This window comes from Betta splendens, chromosome 3 (genome assembly GCF_900634795.4).
Source record: "Betta splendens chromosome 3, fBetSpl5.4, whole genome shotgun sequence".
Taxonomy (NCBI): Eukaryota; Metazoa; Chordata; class Actinopteri; order Anabantiformes; family Osphronemidae; genus Betta; species Betta splendens.
The window spans coordinates 15,028,932-15,044,727 of record NC_040883.2 but is presented as its reverse complement, the minus strand read 5'-3'; the positions used below and the strand labels follow the sequence as shown (position 1 = coordinate 15,044,727).

The 15,796-nt window shown below is 40.5% G+C and overlaps 3 protein-coding genes across 6 annotated transcripts; all 3 read left to right on the top strand.

Annotated features, from left to right (window-relative positions):
- Window positions 1-976: 976 nt before the first annotated feature.
- kars1 (lysyl-tRNA synthetase 1) lies at window positions 977-6,107 on the top strand. Of its 2 annotated transcripts, XM_029145064.3 has the most exons (15): window positions 995-1,134; window positions 1,814-1,980; window positions 2,171-2,315; window positions 2,430-2,595; window positions 2,677-2,770; window positions 2,915-3,101; window positions 3,250-3,375; window positions 3,537-3,656; window positions 3,848-4,010; window positions 4,531-4,704; window positions 4,800-4,885; window positions 4,976-5,061; window positions 5,139-5,265; window positions 5,385-5,528; window positions 5,844-6,107. In XM_029145064.3, exons 2-15 carry the CDS (start codon window positions 1,841-1,843, stop codon window positions 5,916-5,918), a joined length of 1,833 nt encoding a protein of 610 aa, XP_029000897.1. In that variant the 5' UTR covers window positions 995-1,134; window positions 1,814-1,840; the 3' UTR covers window positions 5,919-6,107. The 2 variants fall into 2 exon arrangements, with proteins under 2 accessions (XP_029000898.1, XP_029000897.1); XM_029145065.3 differs by lacking the exon at window positions 1,814-1,980 and having other exon boundaries at window positions 977-1,134.
- A 1,525-nt stretch (window positions 6,108-7,632) lies between these two features.
- Window positions 7,633-10,686, top strand: gcshb (glycine cleavage system protein H (aminomethyl carrier), b). Its single transcript, XM_029145037.3, has 5 exons — window positions 7,633-7,888; window positions 8,669-8,748; window positions 9,949-10,012; window positions 10,171-10,302; window positions 10,405-10,686. The coding sequence occupies exons 1-5, from the start codon at window positions 7,738-7,740 to the stop codon at window positions 10,500-10,502; spliced, it is 525 nt and encodes a 174-aa protein (XP_029000870.1). The 5' UTR covers window positions 7,633-7,737; the 3' UTR covers window positions 10,503-10,686.
- A 1,276-nt stretch (window positions 10,687-11,962) lies between these two features.
- rpl13 (ribosomal protein L13) lies at window positions 11,963-14,750 on the top strand. 3 transcript variants are annotated; one of them, XM_029145034.3, is made up of 6 exons: window positions 11,963-12,090; window positions 12,501-12,618; window positions 13,146-13,287; window positions 13,673-13,846; window positions 14,149-14,205; window positions 14,547-14,750. In XM_029145034.3, the coding sequence occupies exons 2-6, from the start codon at window positions 12,515-12,517 to the stop codon at window positions 14,703-14,705; spliced, it is 636 nt and encodes a 211-aa protein (XP_029000867.1). In that variant the 5' UTR covers window positions 11,963-12,090; window positions 12,501-12,514; the 3' UTR covers window positions 14,706-14,750. The 3 variants fall into 3 exon arrangements, with proteins under 3 accessions (XP_029000867.1, XP_029000868.1, XP_029000869.1); XM_029145035.3 differs by having other exon boundaries at window positions 12,062-12,086; XM_029145036.3 differs by lacking the exon at window positions 11,963-12,090 and adding an exon at window positions 12,190-12,210.
- Window positions 14,751-15,796: the final 1,046 nt, after the last annotated feature.

The following is a 15,796-nucleotide window of genomic DNA, read 5'->3' as shown; positions in this document are numbered from 1 at the left end:
GTTATAATTAAATATATTTATATATTAACCATTCTTTGTTTTTCATTTTCATCAACAATGTCAATGTTGACCAACTCTACTAACCTGACACAAATTTGATTGTGCTGATGTTTTGGTTGTTGGGTGTAATATTTGACCAGAGGTTTACATGAAGGGAGCACGTAAAGGATGAATGTATGAGAGCTGTGATGCACTATAATATCTATATACGGCACTAATAAGGTCATGGGTTGATAATGGGAGTGTGGTGTATGGGTCAGCGATAAAATCAGTGTTGAAGGACCTGGAAGTGGTACAGGGAAAAGCTCTTAGAATATGTGTCAGTGCTGTGAAGTCAGCAGCAATCTGTGCTGTGAGAGTAGAAGCAGGAGTTATGCCCCTAGACATCAGGACGCAGCAGCTGGTTGTAAATTACTGGATATGTTGTATGAAAAGTGACATGTATCCAGAAAAGAGGGTTTTGGACTGGACTTGAGAGGGGGGCAGTAATGAGCTTTGGGTGGAAGTGTGGGGATGTATATTCATAGACCTCTGTTTTGAGAGTGTGAGAAGTGAGTGTGGATTTTGATCTGAGGAGGAAAACGGAAAAAAATTAGAACATGGTTGATGCATTCCGAAACATAGTGGAGACAAAGTATGATAGAAAGAAGGTGGGAGAGTGGGAGAGGTCAAGTCATGTTAATAGATTAAGATTTACTTGTAGCACACTGCATTTAAAGGGGAAGCATCCAGATGGGTTGTCTGGATTCTGTGGGAAAATGGATAGAGTAGAACATGTTATTATGAAATGTGAGAAATACGAGAAGGAAAGGGTGCTGATGATAAAAGAGATGAAACAAGCTGAGTTGATTTGGAAAGTTTATTGGTGATTGGGGTTGCGGTTTTTACACACAACTGGGCTAGTTAATATGACTTAAGTCAGGGGATTGCGCTAGGGGGCGGTAATGCACCGTTAAGGTTTCCGGCCGCCGTCAAATAAAACAGAAGAAGAAGACGCAGAAGACGCAGACGTAAAACGTACCAGGAAAGGCTCGCGTTTTTTGCGGTTACGTGCGCGAGCGACGGTCTTTTCGAGCGCTGCATAAAGAACATGGCCGACGTGACAGCGGCAGAGGGAGATAAACTCAGCAAAAAGTGAGCCACTAAATATATTCTCTTGCTTATGCGCCACCCTAAAACCTTTAGGTGTTTTTATTTTTGCTACTTAGCTGTTTGAGCCGTTATTGACCTTTATTTGGTACGGTACAATTCTATTAAATGTTACATCAGGTCAGTGTGATAGTGAGGTGAGGGTTCCATATGAAGACTCAGTGGAAGCCTACATATACCAAGATTCAATTCGCTCTTTCTGGTAGTTGTGGTCTTTAAGCTCATATCAATAGTTCGTTTTACCAGTCAATAAAACTACAACGTCCAAAATTCGATCAAATCGTCGTCTTCCACTAATTTATCGTATGCTGTCACTGTATGTATGGTGATTTTGTGTTGTGCCAGATAACTTTATTAAAGGTTTTCGCCACATGTAAGAATAACGCAGACTAAGGTTTTTTTTTTTGTTCATCAACAATTATTTAACTCTATTGCACTGACATTACATTCGTTCACACGCTTCCTGGTTCGGCGAAAGCGAAAACAGGGATTCACGATAAGTAACGGACGTCCTTTGGACCAAATGTAATTGCTTACAGGAATTGGTTGTGGTGCAGGCTGCTGGTGTTTTACTGCACAACAATGTATGATGTTGTTTGCGGAGCCAAAGACAGGCTCTGTCACCCGTGCATCTCCTGTTTTCTATACATGTCTATTTTCTCAGGTCTTTCCGCTGACTGGTCAGCTCAGCATGCACTGTCTGGTCAGGGCAGCCAGGCAGCAGCTGTGCCAAGCCTTTGCATTCAGGGGACAGTGGCTAAAATGTGCCCCCCCATGCACAGCTGCAGTCCCTGCTCATATTTATGGCAACCGTTGGAGAGGTGACAAAAGGTTGGTAGCTTTTCTGTTGCAATGAGAAAAACAACCAACCTTTTGTCACCGTAGCAAATGTGGGAACTTGGATATTTGTTTTTCCTTTCTTTCCATTTTTGCTTAACATCTGCACAATTTAAATTGTAGTTGCGTCGTTACCATCACACATCATCCTGTGACTCATGCTTGATTACATTATTCCTAACAGTGAGCTGAAGAGGCGAATGAAAGCTGAGAAAAAGGCAGCTGAGAAAGATGCCAAGCTCAAAGAGCAGGCTGAGCAAAAGAAGGAGTCCAATGACCTCGCAGAGCAAAATGCCTCTGAGCTGGATGAGGCAACGCTTGATCCGAATGTGAGATTTTTGTTGCTCATCTTACTCTTTATGTCTAGTACATACAAAGATCTTATATACCAGTATGTTTTGGTCTTTTATATAAATACTATTGTTTATTCCCCTTCAAATTAGCAATATTTCAAGATCCGCTCTCAGGCCATCCAGGATCTAAAGGGAACCGCAGAGGACCCATACCCACACAAGTATCATGTAGATTTGTCTCTAACGGAGTTCATCGAGAAATACAATAATCTACAGCCCGGGGATCAGCTGACAGATGTGGTTCTTAATGTTTCAGGTACCAGGAATGTTTTATGGTTTTAAATTTATATGTTATTCCAGCAGTAGAGCTTCTTCTAATCTTCTTTAATCTTTCTAGGCCGTGTCCATGCTAAGAGGGCCTCTGGGGCCAAGCTGATTTTCTATGACTTGCGAGGTGAAGGTGTGAAGTTGCAAGTTATGGCAAACTCAAGGTATAATGACATGAAATGAGAGGAAAATTAGTTTGCTTTATTTTGTAGGCTAGGGGTTACCTTTGTGTACAGGCAGGTCACAGTTCAGTACACAAACCATATCTCTAAGAATTATGACTAACCACTGATATTTTACTGTGTTAGAAACTACAAGTCTGAGGAGGCATTCATTGCCATCAACAACAAACTGCGCCGCGGTGACATCATTGGAGTCCGAGGTAACCCAGGGAAGACAAAAAAAGGGGAATTGAGCATCATTCCTATTGAGATGACCCTTCTGTCACCATGCTTGCACATGTTGCCCCATCTCCACTTTGGCCTCAAAGACAAGGTAAAAACCTCTGTGATTGTTTGCGTGTGTGTATGTTGTTTGTTTATTTACATAAAACATCCTTCATCTAATGTGTTGACAAAAGTTGTACCCGATGTAAAACAAATGTGACGCAATTGTATTATAATGTTACATTTCTTTTCCAAAGGAAACACGATACCGGCAGCGCTACTTGGATCTGATTCTCAATGACTATGTGAGGCAGAAGTTTATAACTCGCTCCAAGCTCATCACGTACCTGCGTAGCTTCCTGGACCAGCTAGGATTTTTGGAGGTAGGAATTTGTGATGAATATTGTTTAATTTACTCAAATGTGTTTTTTTTTAAATAAATGGATACTGTTTGTATTGAATGTATTTAACATTTATGTAGTATGTTTATGTAGCTGTTCATTTGGCCATAACAGTGTTATTCTGGGTTTTGCGCACACTCTAGATTGAGACACCAATGATGAACATTATTCCTGGTGGAGCAGTGGCCCGTCCTTTTGTTACTTACCACAACGAGCTGGATATGAACCTGTACATGAGGATTGCTCCTGAGCTGTACCACAAGGTTTTTTAAAAGTCATTCTTCATTTTCAAGACTCATTATTCTCTAATTAACTGCATGTAGTTGGAGTAAATAGTACGGTAACTGGGTTGTCAAGCCGTCAAGCTGTTTCTTAGAAATATGTACCTTTGCAAGTTTTAACTGAAGGAGCATATTTATTAAATGTCAAAATGTCTATCTTTCATGTATCACAGATGCTTGTGGTCGGTGGCATAGACAGAGTGTATGAGATAGGTCGTCAGTTCAGGAATGAAGGCATTGATCTTACTCATAATCCAGAGTTCACCACCTGTGAATTTTACATGGCCTATGCAGACTACCACGACTTAATGGAGATCACGGAGAAGCTCCTGTCAGGTAAGAGGAACCACACACTGTTTCCCTAAGGGGAAGGTGTTGTTGGCCCGATGGTGCAGTACACGGTGCCAAAAGGGAGTTGATGTAGTTTCGTGCACCTTCTTTCCTATAATAGTACAGTCACTCCCTGAAAACCAACAAACCTCTCGCTCCCTTTTTTTGTTTTCTTTCTTCTGGTGTGCAACATATGTTGGAACTGAAAAGTATGTTATTCTTATAACTGCATTGATGTCAGCCAGGGAGAATAGTGAGTAATAAGAGTGATCTATGAGGGTGGGTCAGAAACTAGATAAAAAAACTGAACTAATAAATGAATATACTGTACAATCTAAATCATTAACCGCCTTTGGCTAAAAACAAGTCTTAAGTATATTTTGGCTCAAACTTTGATAAGAAACTTCACTGTGTTTCAAAAGTCACGAATGAAAATCAACAAAGAAAATCTAAAGATGGCTAAGAAAGGTCTGTAAACTGAATAATAAACACGGTTTAGTTCAGTTCAGTGGTCTCCTCTTTACAGGAATGGTGAAACACGTCACTGGAGGATACAAGGTGACTTATCACCCTGATGGTCCTGAAGGTCAGGCCTACGAGATTGACTTCACGCCACCATTCAGAAGAGTGAGCATGACACATGACCTGGAGAAGCTGATGGGAGTTAAATTTCCTCCTACTGACAGCTATGACACTGATGGTAAGACTATAGAAGATAGAAGCCGTTGTCTGTGTCTCTAATAAAGAGAATCTTTACAGAGATTTAAGTCATTTTCTTTTGTCCTCTCATTTCAGAGACACGTAAATTCTTTGATGACCTGTGTACACAGAAAGGAGTTGAATGTCCTCCACCCAGAACCACTGCCCGTCTTCTTGACAAGGTGCTGCCTTCATGAATATCACCATCTGTTCGTTTTTTGCTGTACATTTTTCATTTAGGACGTCTTCACTAATACCTTCTTCTCCCACAGTTGGTTGGAGACTTCCTTGAGGTTACATGTATCAACCCCACATTCATCTGTGATCACCCTCAGATCATGAGCCCCTTGGCCAAATGGTAAGAACCCCCTTGTCTCTTCACAGGTACTTTTAAACTCAGTGTCCAGCCATCTACTAAAATGCGTTTTGTTGCAGGCACAGATCACACAAAGGTCTGACTGAGCGTTTTGAGCTCTTTGTGATGAAGAAGGAAATCTGCAATGCTTACACTGAGTTAAATGATCCTATCAGACAGCGGGAGCTTTTTGAGCAGCAAGCCCAGGTGTGTAAGGCCTAAAGCTATTTTTACCGTCTGTCTTCTCACATTGTTACATTATGTGTAACAATGTGTGGCTCTTGACTTTTAGAGTGCGTATTTGACTTGACTTGGATCTTTTTCAGGCCAAAGCGGAAGGTGATGATGAAGCCATGTTCATTGATGAGACCTTCTGCACAGCACTGGAATACGGTTTGCCTCCAACTGCAGGTTGGGGTATGGGCATTGATCGCGTGGCCATGTTCCTGACTGACTCCAACAACATAAAGGTAAAGATGTTGCATTAGAGGTGCAACAACATTTTACCTGGTTTGCACTGATGCACCACAACTTTCACAATGTTTATTCAGTTGTACTCTATCTTTGTAATGCATTAATGCTGTTAGACATCAATGGTCAAATGGCTGTAAAGCTTTTTGTCTGTGTCCTGTGTATTCTCTTGAAACACTTCCACAATTAGCACATTATGTAGGTCACCTGTATTTCAGAAGCACTAATAGGAACATACACAGCCCCTGCTCCACCTCCACAAGTCAGACATGCCCTGTTTCACTGCTTCACCTGACAGTTCTGTACTTCCACAGGAGGTGTTACTTTTCCCCGCCATGAAGCCTGATGACAATAAGACAGCACCACCCACAGAGGGTACCTCTGTGTAATGACACATCAGCTGCAATGTGCTGCTCTCACATCTGTCCAGCAGTGGGTCTGAGGGAGGATTGTCCACCTCTCTGCGTTTGTCTACTGAGTGGACCTGTGTTTTTATCAATGTTGGTCTGTCAGACGTCTAAGTCTTGATCTTGAGGGGAAATCGTTAAGTGGTGAACAATAAACAATGTCAAAGCTTTTGTTTCTTTTATATTTCTTACTATTTCCTATCACATTATATGCATCTTGAGGGTGACATTTAAATACTCAATGTCCAAACAACGTATTGAATATTTGATCAAGAAATCATCTGCAACCTGTTATGCACAGGCTTAGATGAAATATCCCTGAAGCAGGTGCACTGAGTTGTGATGCTCTGGTCACCAAATAGCAGGTAAACCAAATGATATTCAAGCACCTTTGTGTTGTCAGACTATTTGGATTAAAAAGATCCCATATTACTTTGCTACCCATATTACAAGATGTTTAAAAAATGGTTTGTCTGAGTAAATTAATATGAATCCATACTGTTATGAGTCTGTAGACTTTAAATTGAATATGTTTACCAACCCTCAAACATGAAACCTGTTAGTTATGGTTGGCAACATTTTTTCCAGTGATTTTTGCACTGCCACATTTATCCCAATTAAAACCTAAGAAACATGAAGAGTTTACAGGTGGTAGGAGCTGATTCTTTTGTTTTGCCCATTATTCTGTCCCAACAATTTGTTTTTATGATTTATCAATGGCTTCAAACCCTGAACTGTGATGTAATTTATTGCAGCAGCAAATCATATAAAAATTAAATTGAAAAATAAAAACATTCAGTAACTTTACCTTGACCAACTACATTTACATGTTTTCTGCAATGCATTAACATTATCTAATGATGCAGCTGTATTAACTAGTGAATGTAAAATAACATTTTCATTAAGTAGACAATGTTTTGCTCATGCTCACTACGGCCTTTCTTTATGCCGTCCTAACTCCAGGTCCTATCTGCAGCAAAGCTCACAGTGGATTGTTGGTACTTTTCTTTAGCTAAGAAGCCATTTAAGGCCCTATTCACATCCATCAGGTGCACACAGTGAGTCATTAGACAAAGCCTGAGAGTCTGGCCCAATTGCTGTCTCAGTTTGATCTTTCCTTTGGATCCATGAGGTGTTTGATGTTTCAGAGAAAAAGCCTTATTTAGCAGTAATAGTGGGATAGGCTCTTTAATTCATAGGTGAGTCGTGGTTTTTCTAATTACCCAAATACCTCTGAAGTTGCATCAGGGCATTTGTGATGGTTGATTATTTCCCAGGGGCGGTGCTAAGATGGTTTGAGTGCTAAACCAAAGCCAGTGGTTTCTGCAGCAGTTTCACCACCTCCGGAAAGGCCGAGGAGGAAGCAGAGACACACCTCAGGCTTATAGTGTCTTCAGAGTCTTTGGGTATTTTATTCAGACAGTTTTGCACTAATTGAGATCCTCTGGTGACTGAGCTTCAGCATCAGTCAAAGCTGATTTAAATTTAACCCCACAATGCTAAAAAATGGCTCAAATGACATAATACAATAAGTGTAATCAAGGGAAGGACTTTTATTTTGTAGCTAATATTTATTTACATTGATCAATATGATTAACCACTGGAACAGTGTGTATTTGAATCAGAATTTCAGTTTTGTTTTTGAACTTCCTCCTCCCTCTTTCTCTCCCCCTCCTCATCCCCCCACCAGCTCCGGCGTCAACTGGCGGGTAGTGGGATGGTGCGCGCTCCCGCTCTCCGGTGCGTGTCACCGGATCAAAAAGTCGACACACGCTCACGCGCGCACACGCGTTGAGTGAAGATGGCGTTGGGCGCAGCGCTGCGGTGTCTCTCTGTGAACTTGTTGCCCAGGCTGCCGCCGCTGTCGCCCGCGGCGCAGGCTGGGGCGACGCGGCTGCTGTGGAGGAGCGGCTGCCCGCGGACGCTGAGCTCGACCCCGAAGCTCTGGACAGGTAAAAAAAAAAAAAACTAAATTAAAAATGACGTTAACAGCGGACGAGCTGGAGCGTTGCGCAGTTCCCAAGGGCTGGACGCACGTTGCTGCGTGTGCGCGACGGAGCCCACGCAGCCTGTCGCTTCTCCACAGCGAGCGTGAACGCGGCTCAGACGCGCTTTTGAACTTGAAGGTGGCTCTGAACGGCGGTAGTGCAGAAAACAAGCAGCCACACATTAACATGACTGGACTAGGCTCTGTTTGATGACACGTGTAAATCGGCCGTTTATTATTGATAGTAAACAACACTTAACTGTTTTTTTTCACTAATTAATAGCCTATATTAATTAGCATTAAAGCTTAATAGCCAATATTAATCTGGGACTGATCGAGCTCCAGCCTCACATTTCACAATCTGTTTCAAGCCTGTATTTGTCCGCATGCTCTGATGCTAACCCTGGAAATTACAGTTCATCCCTCAGGGGATCGTAAAGATGAGCTTTGAATTAAAACTCAGGTGTGACTCAGAATCATGAGTCATCCTTTTACACCTCTTCATCTTTTCTCATTCAAACGCTGATGGTAAGTGCATTTGTGGGGTTGTTCAGCTGCAACCCGCACATGGTGTTGTGCAAGCAGCCGACAGCTCATAGTACAAGCAGGTGTTCTTTGGACATGTGTGCAGATTACATTGTGACACGGCCCCAAATTTGCTTTCTTTTTCTTGTACATACTGATTCATAGTTTCGTGTTCATGCACATCTGCCCTCACTAACTCGTTCTCTGGTTCGCTCTGCAGCCCTGAGGTTCACAGACAAGCACGAGTGGGTGCGAGTAGAAGGTGACGTCGGCACCGTTGGAATCAGCAGCTACGCTCAGGTAGGCGGTTGGGTCTGATTGACTTTAATCTAAAAGCCGTGCTGGTAGTCCAGTCCTGCACTTTGTCCTCACCTGCAGCAACTGTACTTTATCAATGTCATTTACCGTTTTATGACTATTGTTTAAGACAATCAATTACTGTACTGCCAGTCTACAGTGGTGTGTGGAAAGTCTCAACGACATATGAAGGTTCAAAGCTCTGAATAGCATTCAGGATCACAGTCACTGTTACTTCATTCAGTAGTTCAGCCATGAAAGCGTGATTCACCACAAAACCCCTTGGCTTCTATTGTCATGTCTTCCCCCAGTGTGATACACCCATGGGCACATAAACTGGCTATTAGCTGTGGATGCATTTACTGCTGAGCAAAGTGTGGACTTTATTACTACTATGTTAAATTTCCCTCAACAACTAAGTAGCTTCTCATTGCTGACTGATCATAAGCCTGACAATCTGCAACAGGAGAAGGTCACAGACAGAGCACTAGGCCTCTGAGAGACTACACTGTAAGAATATGAATGGGAGATGAGGCTCCAGATATATGATTTCAGAGCTGGGCACATACCAGCAAAACACAACATTACACCCTCGCTGTCACATCTGCTTATGTAAAGCACGGTGGAGCAGGTCCATCCACACAGAACAGAAAGCTTTGTGTGTTTGCAACACTGAGCTGCTCACAAGAGAAGGGGTTGTGAGGTGGAAAGACTGTGCACACTGGGTGCGTTTAAACAGAAGGTACTATGAGTTTGCACTCAAGTTGAATAAACTGGAAATAGTTTGGATTCAAAACAAAGAAGTACAAAAAACTCTACTTTTTTGGACTCCTATAATGGAGACATCACTGCAGTAACAGACAACTGCACAGATGTCAGTTGAAAGTGGTCCAGGTCACGTTAGTGGCTGAACTGTGGAGATCTTTTGTTGTTTTAGGAACCCATCAATTTTTTTGCCTGTAGCAGCTCAAAATAAGTCGATTAATCTGCAGTTAAAAAATCCATCTCCTGAAGCCAAACCTCTTTGTTTATCAAACATGAACACAAACCTGTGTTTACATTGTTCAAGATGGAAATTTAAATGAAGTTCACACATGAATTTTCAAGCTGTGTGTGTATTATAAAATATTCCATATATTTTAAGTTAACCCCAAAATGATCCAATACTAACGTTGGTTATAATACACAGTTGTGTCCTTCCAGGATGCATTAGGTGATGTGGTTTACTGTGGACTCCCTGAAGTTGGCCAAAGACTTGAACAAATGGGTAAGATGCACAATGCAGGAAAGAGAAGTCAACACCTGGATTTGATGAAATGAATGAATGCAACTGCTCAAGATTGCTATTTGTTCCGATGGTAATCAGATGAAATAAAGAAAGATTCTCAGATGAAGTAAATTAGTTGTTGTCCTTGTGCATTGTAGAGGAGTTTGGTGCTTTGGAAAGTGTAAAGGCTGCCAGTGAACTGTACTCACCACTGACAGGAGAAGTGACTGAAATCAACACAGAGCTTGCAGAGAATCCTGGGCTTGTCAACAAAGCCTGTTATGCAGCGGGTACGTATCAGGCAGTCACTCATTTTCAGGGTAGTTTTTGCTTGACTGACCAACAAGTTGTTCACTTTCTGACTTGTTTTAATAAAAATCGTTATGTTTCAGGTTGGCTCATCAAGATGACGATCGAAAAGCCTGAAGAGCTTGACGGTCTCATGGATCAAGCTGCGTATGATAGGTTTATTAAATCACTTGAAGAATAAGTCGCTCTGCTGTTCAATCAAAGAATTGTTTTATGTGGGTTTTTGATACTGGAATTGTTTTGTCAAAAACAATTAAAAAACACAGAAGGTTGGACACTAGAGAAGCTAAAGGGCTCTTAATTTGAAAAGGTGTCAGTATTAATGGATGTTGTGTTTTTTGATAAAAGACTAAAAAAATGAAGAAGTCCTGTGTCACATTTATTGAATTAAATATGGTCAGAGTTGCATTTCATGCACTTAAGTTGCATGCAAGCATTTACAGTATGAAATCTTGTTTATACCCATGAGTTTTCTAACACTAATGACATTGTGGTGTCCTTTTCCACTACAGCAATGTTGAAGAAATCTATTAGTTGTATCTGGTTATATTTAGTCATTTTAAAATTTACTTAGAATGTCTCGTGCTGATGTGTTGTTAAGAGTAGCTGTTGTCACTGTACAGGGGCTGACGGACCACACGGCTTTGGTTTTTTTGGTTGGAGTTTTTGTTCGCCTTTGCCCTCAGGTGAAGATACACAGAGATTGCAAGAGTTAGTTGATAAATGATTAATGAAAGTGGGTTTAAATCTGTGACTAAACAAAAAACTGCACTGTCAGACTGATAATAGAAAAGAGGTTGTCCTTGGTACTTCTCACATAGGAAACAATAGTAATGACTCATATCAGTATATTAGTTATAGCTTTAATTAAAATTGAATGGACAAATGCATCCACTTATTGTAAAGAAGATTGGCAATGTATCATCTAAGGCTGCCACTCGTTCTGTCCTCGTAAGGGTCACATGGTCTATGTTTTACAAATAATATATTTTGATTTATATATTAAATTAAATACTTGTTAATACTTGTTTTTTCTTCATTTTGAAAAAGTAATTATTATTAAATTACATATTATTAATTGGCAGTGCTATAAACACTACAGTATTGCTAGACAGGAGTCTGATATTGGTACACTATGCCCAGTGGTTTTGTCGCCCCCTGCTGGTTGTACAATGGGCTTTGCTGCTCTCATAGCATGCGTGTATTACATTTAAAGATCTAATGTGTGATTATTTAAATCTTACATATACAGTACACTGACTAATAATTCACTCTAATTCTGTAACAAAGGTCAAATTTAAAGCGGTAGAATAAATGTGAACAAATTCATAGTACAGTACCCCAATCATAAAAAGATGGCCTAAATATGGATGCAATTGACAGGATGAAAAAGGCCGAATTGTTTTTTAAAGATATATAAGGTTTTTATAAAACTCTTTTAGTAATTTTTATGGATTTCAGTGTGATGTGCGGTGCATTTTGGCGCTTTTTAAAAAACAGTTATTGTTGATATTTGCAGTTTTGTTTAATTACCAATTTATTTTGTATTTGCAATCAGTATTTATATAAAGTTATCATATAAAGATAGCTAGAGCGTAAAAAACTGACCAGCACAAGTCAAGAAATAACACATAAATACTGTCTTGAACGGAGGGGAATGCTCCTTTAAATACAGCTCATCTGTTCACTCATTGGCTGGATGTCACATATCCCACAATCCACCGCATTGTTACTTCCTTTTTCCTTTCGGCCATTTTCCTCCCTTGTAGGTATGCTTAGTTATTCTCTGCTGATTTTATAATAATCTGCTTTAATCCTCGGTATTTTATTAGAGTTTGTCAATGTCACTTATTTGCTGAAATAGTGGGTTTCACCACCTTTGGAATACGGTGATTATTGTTGTAGATCTACTTTTAGAAATGCCAATTAGTGTGCATTTTGTGAGTGATCCCCATTGAAGTGCTGTTTGGGTTTAATCGTCAGTATTGTTGTTTAAAACCACTTCTGTTATTTTCTAAATATTCCAAAACATTAAAAACGATCATATCAATGCTGGAATTAAAAGTTATGGCACGTGGCTATCTAATATGGTTGGTCAGCTAAATTAGCTGTTAGCTTGTTAGCTTATAATACGACATGTAACAGCATGCTGACGTCCCTGTGCTGTGCCGTCTTGCAGGGAAGTAGGCAGCCATGGCCCCCAGCCGGAATGGAATGATTCTGAACCCTCACTTTCACAAAGACTGGCAGAAGAGAGTGCGCACCTGGTTCAACCAGCCAGCCAGGAAAGAACGCCGGTAAGAGCTCCCTGATGCTAACAGCTAAGCGGCTACGAGTTGGATTCCCCGTTACAACAATGTGCTAAGGTTAATAAGATGCAAACCTGTTGTAAACCGCATTTGTACGGAAAGCCGCAGTTAAAGCATTTTCCACATTTCCTTGATGGAAATGTCCTTTACAAATGCATTAAGTATGTTAAACATTATTTGAACTTCCAAGTTCCAATTTTTGTGGCTGCTTGATTGTACTGTTGATGCAACATGATGCTTTAATGTTGTGCAGCCTCATACCTTTTATTAATAGAGGGTAATGATATGTTCAGGAATTAATTAAATGAACTGGATCTTGCAATACACAAGTTGAATCAACAAACACTTGACAGAATGTTACCGTTTTCATAATAAGCCATGGTTTGAGTAGTCAGACTTTTGTGAAGAATTATGACCAAGGGTGCAATCAAAATGTCTTCTATTCCATCCACATGCATGACTTGCTATTATTAGAAAGTACAAAAAACGTTAGACTAAAACACATGTTTTTGTAGGAGAAAGGCTCGTCAGGCCAAGGCCCGACGTATAGCTCCTCGTCCTGTTGCTGGACCACTGAGGCCTCAAGTCAGGTGTCCCACAGTGAGGTATCACACCAAGGTTCGTTTTGGACGTGGCTTCACTCTGGAGGAGCTCAAGGTAACACTTTATTGTAACTTTATTTATACTCAAATGCGCAGAAATCTGTATTGTTCAGTGGCATGAGAAATGCCCCAACTCTATTTAGTCTCCATGAATTTATCTAATTGCAGCAGGAAGATAACATTGTTAGGAAAGTTATTCCAGTGTTTGTTAACTGTGAACACTGTCTTGGAATTAGTTGTGGGCTTCATGTTTGAAGTGGACCTCTGTCCCCAGATCTCACAGACCAGCATGTTTTCAGTGAGTGCTGGAAGTTTTAAAAACTGTCAAGTAGTTTAGGGTCAGCTGATGGCAAATGTCTGTAAATCTCAATTTGTTTAGAGACTATTTTGGACCCTTTTCCCAATGATTTTCTTTAAACTTGCTGTACTTGGACTTACAGGCGGCTGGTATCCACAAAAAGACAGCCCGCACTATTGGTATCGCAGTCGACCACCGTCGCCGCAACCGCTCCACAGAATCTCTTCAGGCCAATGTGCAGCGCCTCAAGGAGTACCGCTCCAAACTCATCTTGTTCCCCAGGAAGGCTTCTGCTCCTAAGAAGGGCGACAGCACTGTAAGTATTTAGGCCCTTTCACACATGCACCTAGAATCTAAATATTTAAATGTGAATGCAAATCTGAGATTTTGGTGCACATTTCAATAAACTATGCAGTCATAACCAATACAAATTCACTGACAAGTAACTGACTTGAGTATGGCTACAGCAAGTGTGTGGCTGTTGAAGTTTATTGTTTCAGTGAACACATGCAAATGGGTCCTTCAGGATCTGATCATATTCATGGGTGAAACTAAATATGTAAAGAAGCCTTAGCCTTGCTTGTGTACCCATGGAGTAAACTGTTTTTGTATTTTCAGGAGGAGGAACTGAAGATGGCCACTCAGCTCACTGGTCCACTTATGCCCATCAAAACTGTAAGTAGTAATTATCTGCATGAATTTCAGTTTTCTAATGTATTGAGAAATGGAAGGGGGTAAAATTAATAAATTTGGGGTTAAATGAATTTTATTAGTGAAACTACTGATCGATTCGCTACATTGTATGCTAATGTGCCCTGCTCACTGTTGCAAGTGCAGAAATGTACTGAACTGTTTTGAATGACAGCACTCAGGTGATGAAAAGTCTCTATGATAAAAGTGTAGAACATTAGCATAGCTTTGAATACCTTATCCTTAATCTAGTTGGATGAAGTTTGTCATTTTTGAAAAACTGTTATGACTGCAGTATTTCATAAATTGGCAAATTTTATTTTCAGGTCTACAAAAAGGAGAAGGCCAGACTTATCACCGAAGACGAGAAGAACTTCAAGGCTTTTGCCAGTCTGCGTATGGCCCGCGCCAATGCTCGTCTGTTTGGCATTCGTGCCAAGAGAGCCAAAGAGGCTGCTGAGCAGGATGTGGAAAAGAAGAAGTAAACACATTAACTATGGAACTTTGCAAAATAAAGTGTTTAAAAAGAATGAGTGAGAGTATGTTGTCATTTGGCCCCTTTCTTTGTAGACAGGCTGCAGTCCTTGACTTAAGCACTGAATTAGACAGTATGAAAAATGTATCTTGCAGACAACTGGATTACCTTTTAACAAGTGCTGGTGGCGTTTTAAATGTATTACTAATTCATTGCAGATTTCTTTGTGGCTGCTGTGGCAATTGAACTTTCTTTCTTTCTGGAGATAAATAATGGTTATTCTATTTCAGCTCCAAGCAAGAAATCATGTGAAGATTGACAAAGGGCAAATTGCAGCACCACTAAGTTGTAGTCTAGACCAAGGCACAAAAGCAATACACGCATGAGTTCTTCCCTACTTTTAGGGAAAATTGGGAATGGCTTCACAGTTTTACTTTAAATGTGATTGTTACACTTGCGTGTCGTCTTTGCCACCATCAACCCAGCATAAAAACGAGGGCCTTGAAGTTGGCCATCATTCATTTAACGATTCACTTTTTCTTTCCCTGCTGAGTTTTTTTAATTTTTTTTTTCTGTCACACGTGGACTGTCTAGATGTGTCGTACCTGCATAGTGAAATGAAGACAAAAGCTAGTTTTTTGCTTTTAACAGAAGGGGGCAGTAGAGGCACTGAAGAAACGGCTTTGTTGGTGTAGAACAAAATTGGTCTAGGCATATTTTTCAAGAAGTGTACATTTAAATGGTTGTTGTTGTCTTACATGCATCCTAAGTGCGTTGCTGGTGTAATGTGTCAGGTGACTGAAATCAATAATTTTTTTTAAACGGTGCCAAGTTAACAAGTTCTGGCTGTGATTGATGTTCTGGTCGGATCTGGTGCATTTTGCTAAGTTATGAAGACTTCACTTTATACTGCTGCCTGGTTAAGGTTCAGGATGAGACCTCTCAATGTCCTTGACCGTCCCTAGTGTTTTGTGCCCCATCACCCCAAGTGCAAATAATTAAGTTTATCAAGGTGAGTGGAGCACTGGATGGTCCTCTTTCAATTGGTAAACAAGCTTAGCAGGACCATAGAAAATAAAAGTGAAATTGGTGCATTGTCAT

What these genes read in the sequence shown, in the direction of transcription:
- rpl13 (XM_029145034.3), top strand. Translation starts at nt 12,515, where the DNA reads ATGGCCCCCAGCCGGAATGGAATGATTCTGAACCCTCACTTTCACAAA. An exon ending in CTAAGAAGGGCGACAGCACT is followed by an intron (nt 13,847 to 14,148) that starts GTAAGTATTTAG and finishes TTGTATTTTCAG; the next exon opens with GAGGAGGAACTGAAGATGGC. An exon ending in CACTTATGCCCATCAAAACT is followed by an intron (nt 14,206 to 14,546) that starts GTAAGTAGTAAT and finishes TTTTATTTTCAG; the next exon opens with GTCTACAAAAAGGAGAAGGC.
- kars1 (XM_029145064.3), top strand. Translation starts at nt 1,841, where the DNA reads ATGCACTGTCTGGTCAGGGCAGCCAGGCAGCAGCTGTGCCAAGCCTTT. An exon ending in TGTGGTTCTTAATGTTTCAG is followed by an intron (nt 2,596 to 2,676) that starts GTACCAGGAATG and finishes TAATCTTTCTAG; the next exon opens with GCCGTGTCCATGCTAAGAGG. An exon ending in ACCAGCTAGGATTTTTGGAG is followed by an intron (nt 3,376 to 3,536) that starts GTAGGAATTTGT and finishes CGCACACTCTAG; the next exon opens with ATTGAGACACCAATGATGAA.
- gcshb (XM_029145037.3), top strand. Translation starts at nt 7,738, where the DNA reads ATGGCGTTGGGCGCAGCGCTGCGGTGTCTCTCTGTGAACTTGTTGCCC. An exon ending in GACCCCGAAGCTCTGGACAG is followed by an intron (nt 7,889 to 8,668) that starts GTAAAAAAAAAA and finishes TTCGCTCTGCAG; the next exon opens with CCCTGAGGTTCACAGACAAG. An exon ending in GAATCAGCAGCTACGCTCAG is followed by an intron (nt 8,749 to 9,948) that starts GTAGGCGGTTGG and finishes GTGTCCTTCCAG; the next exon opens with GATGCATTAGGTGATGTGGT.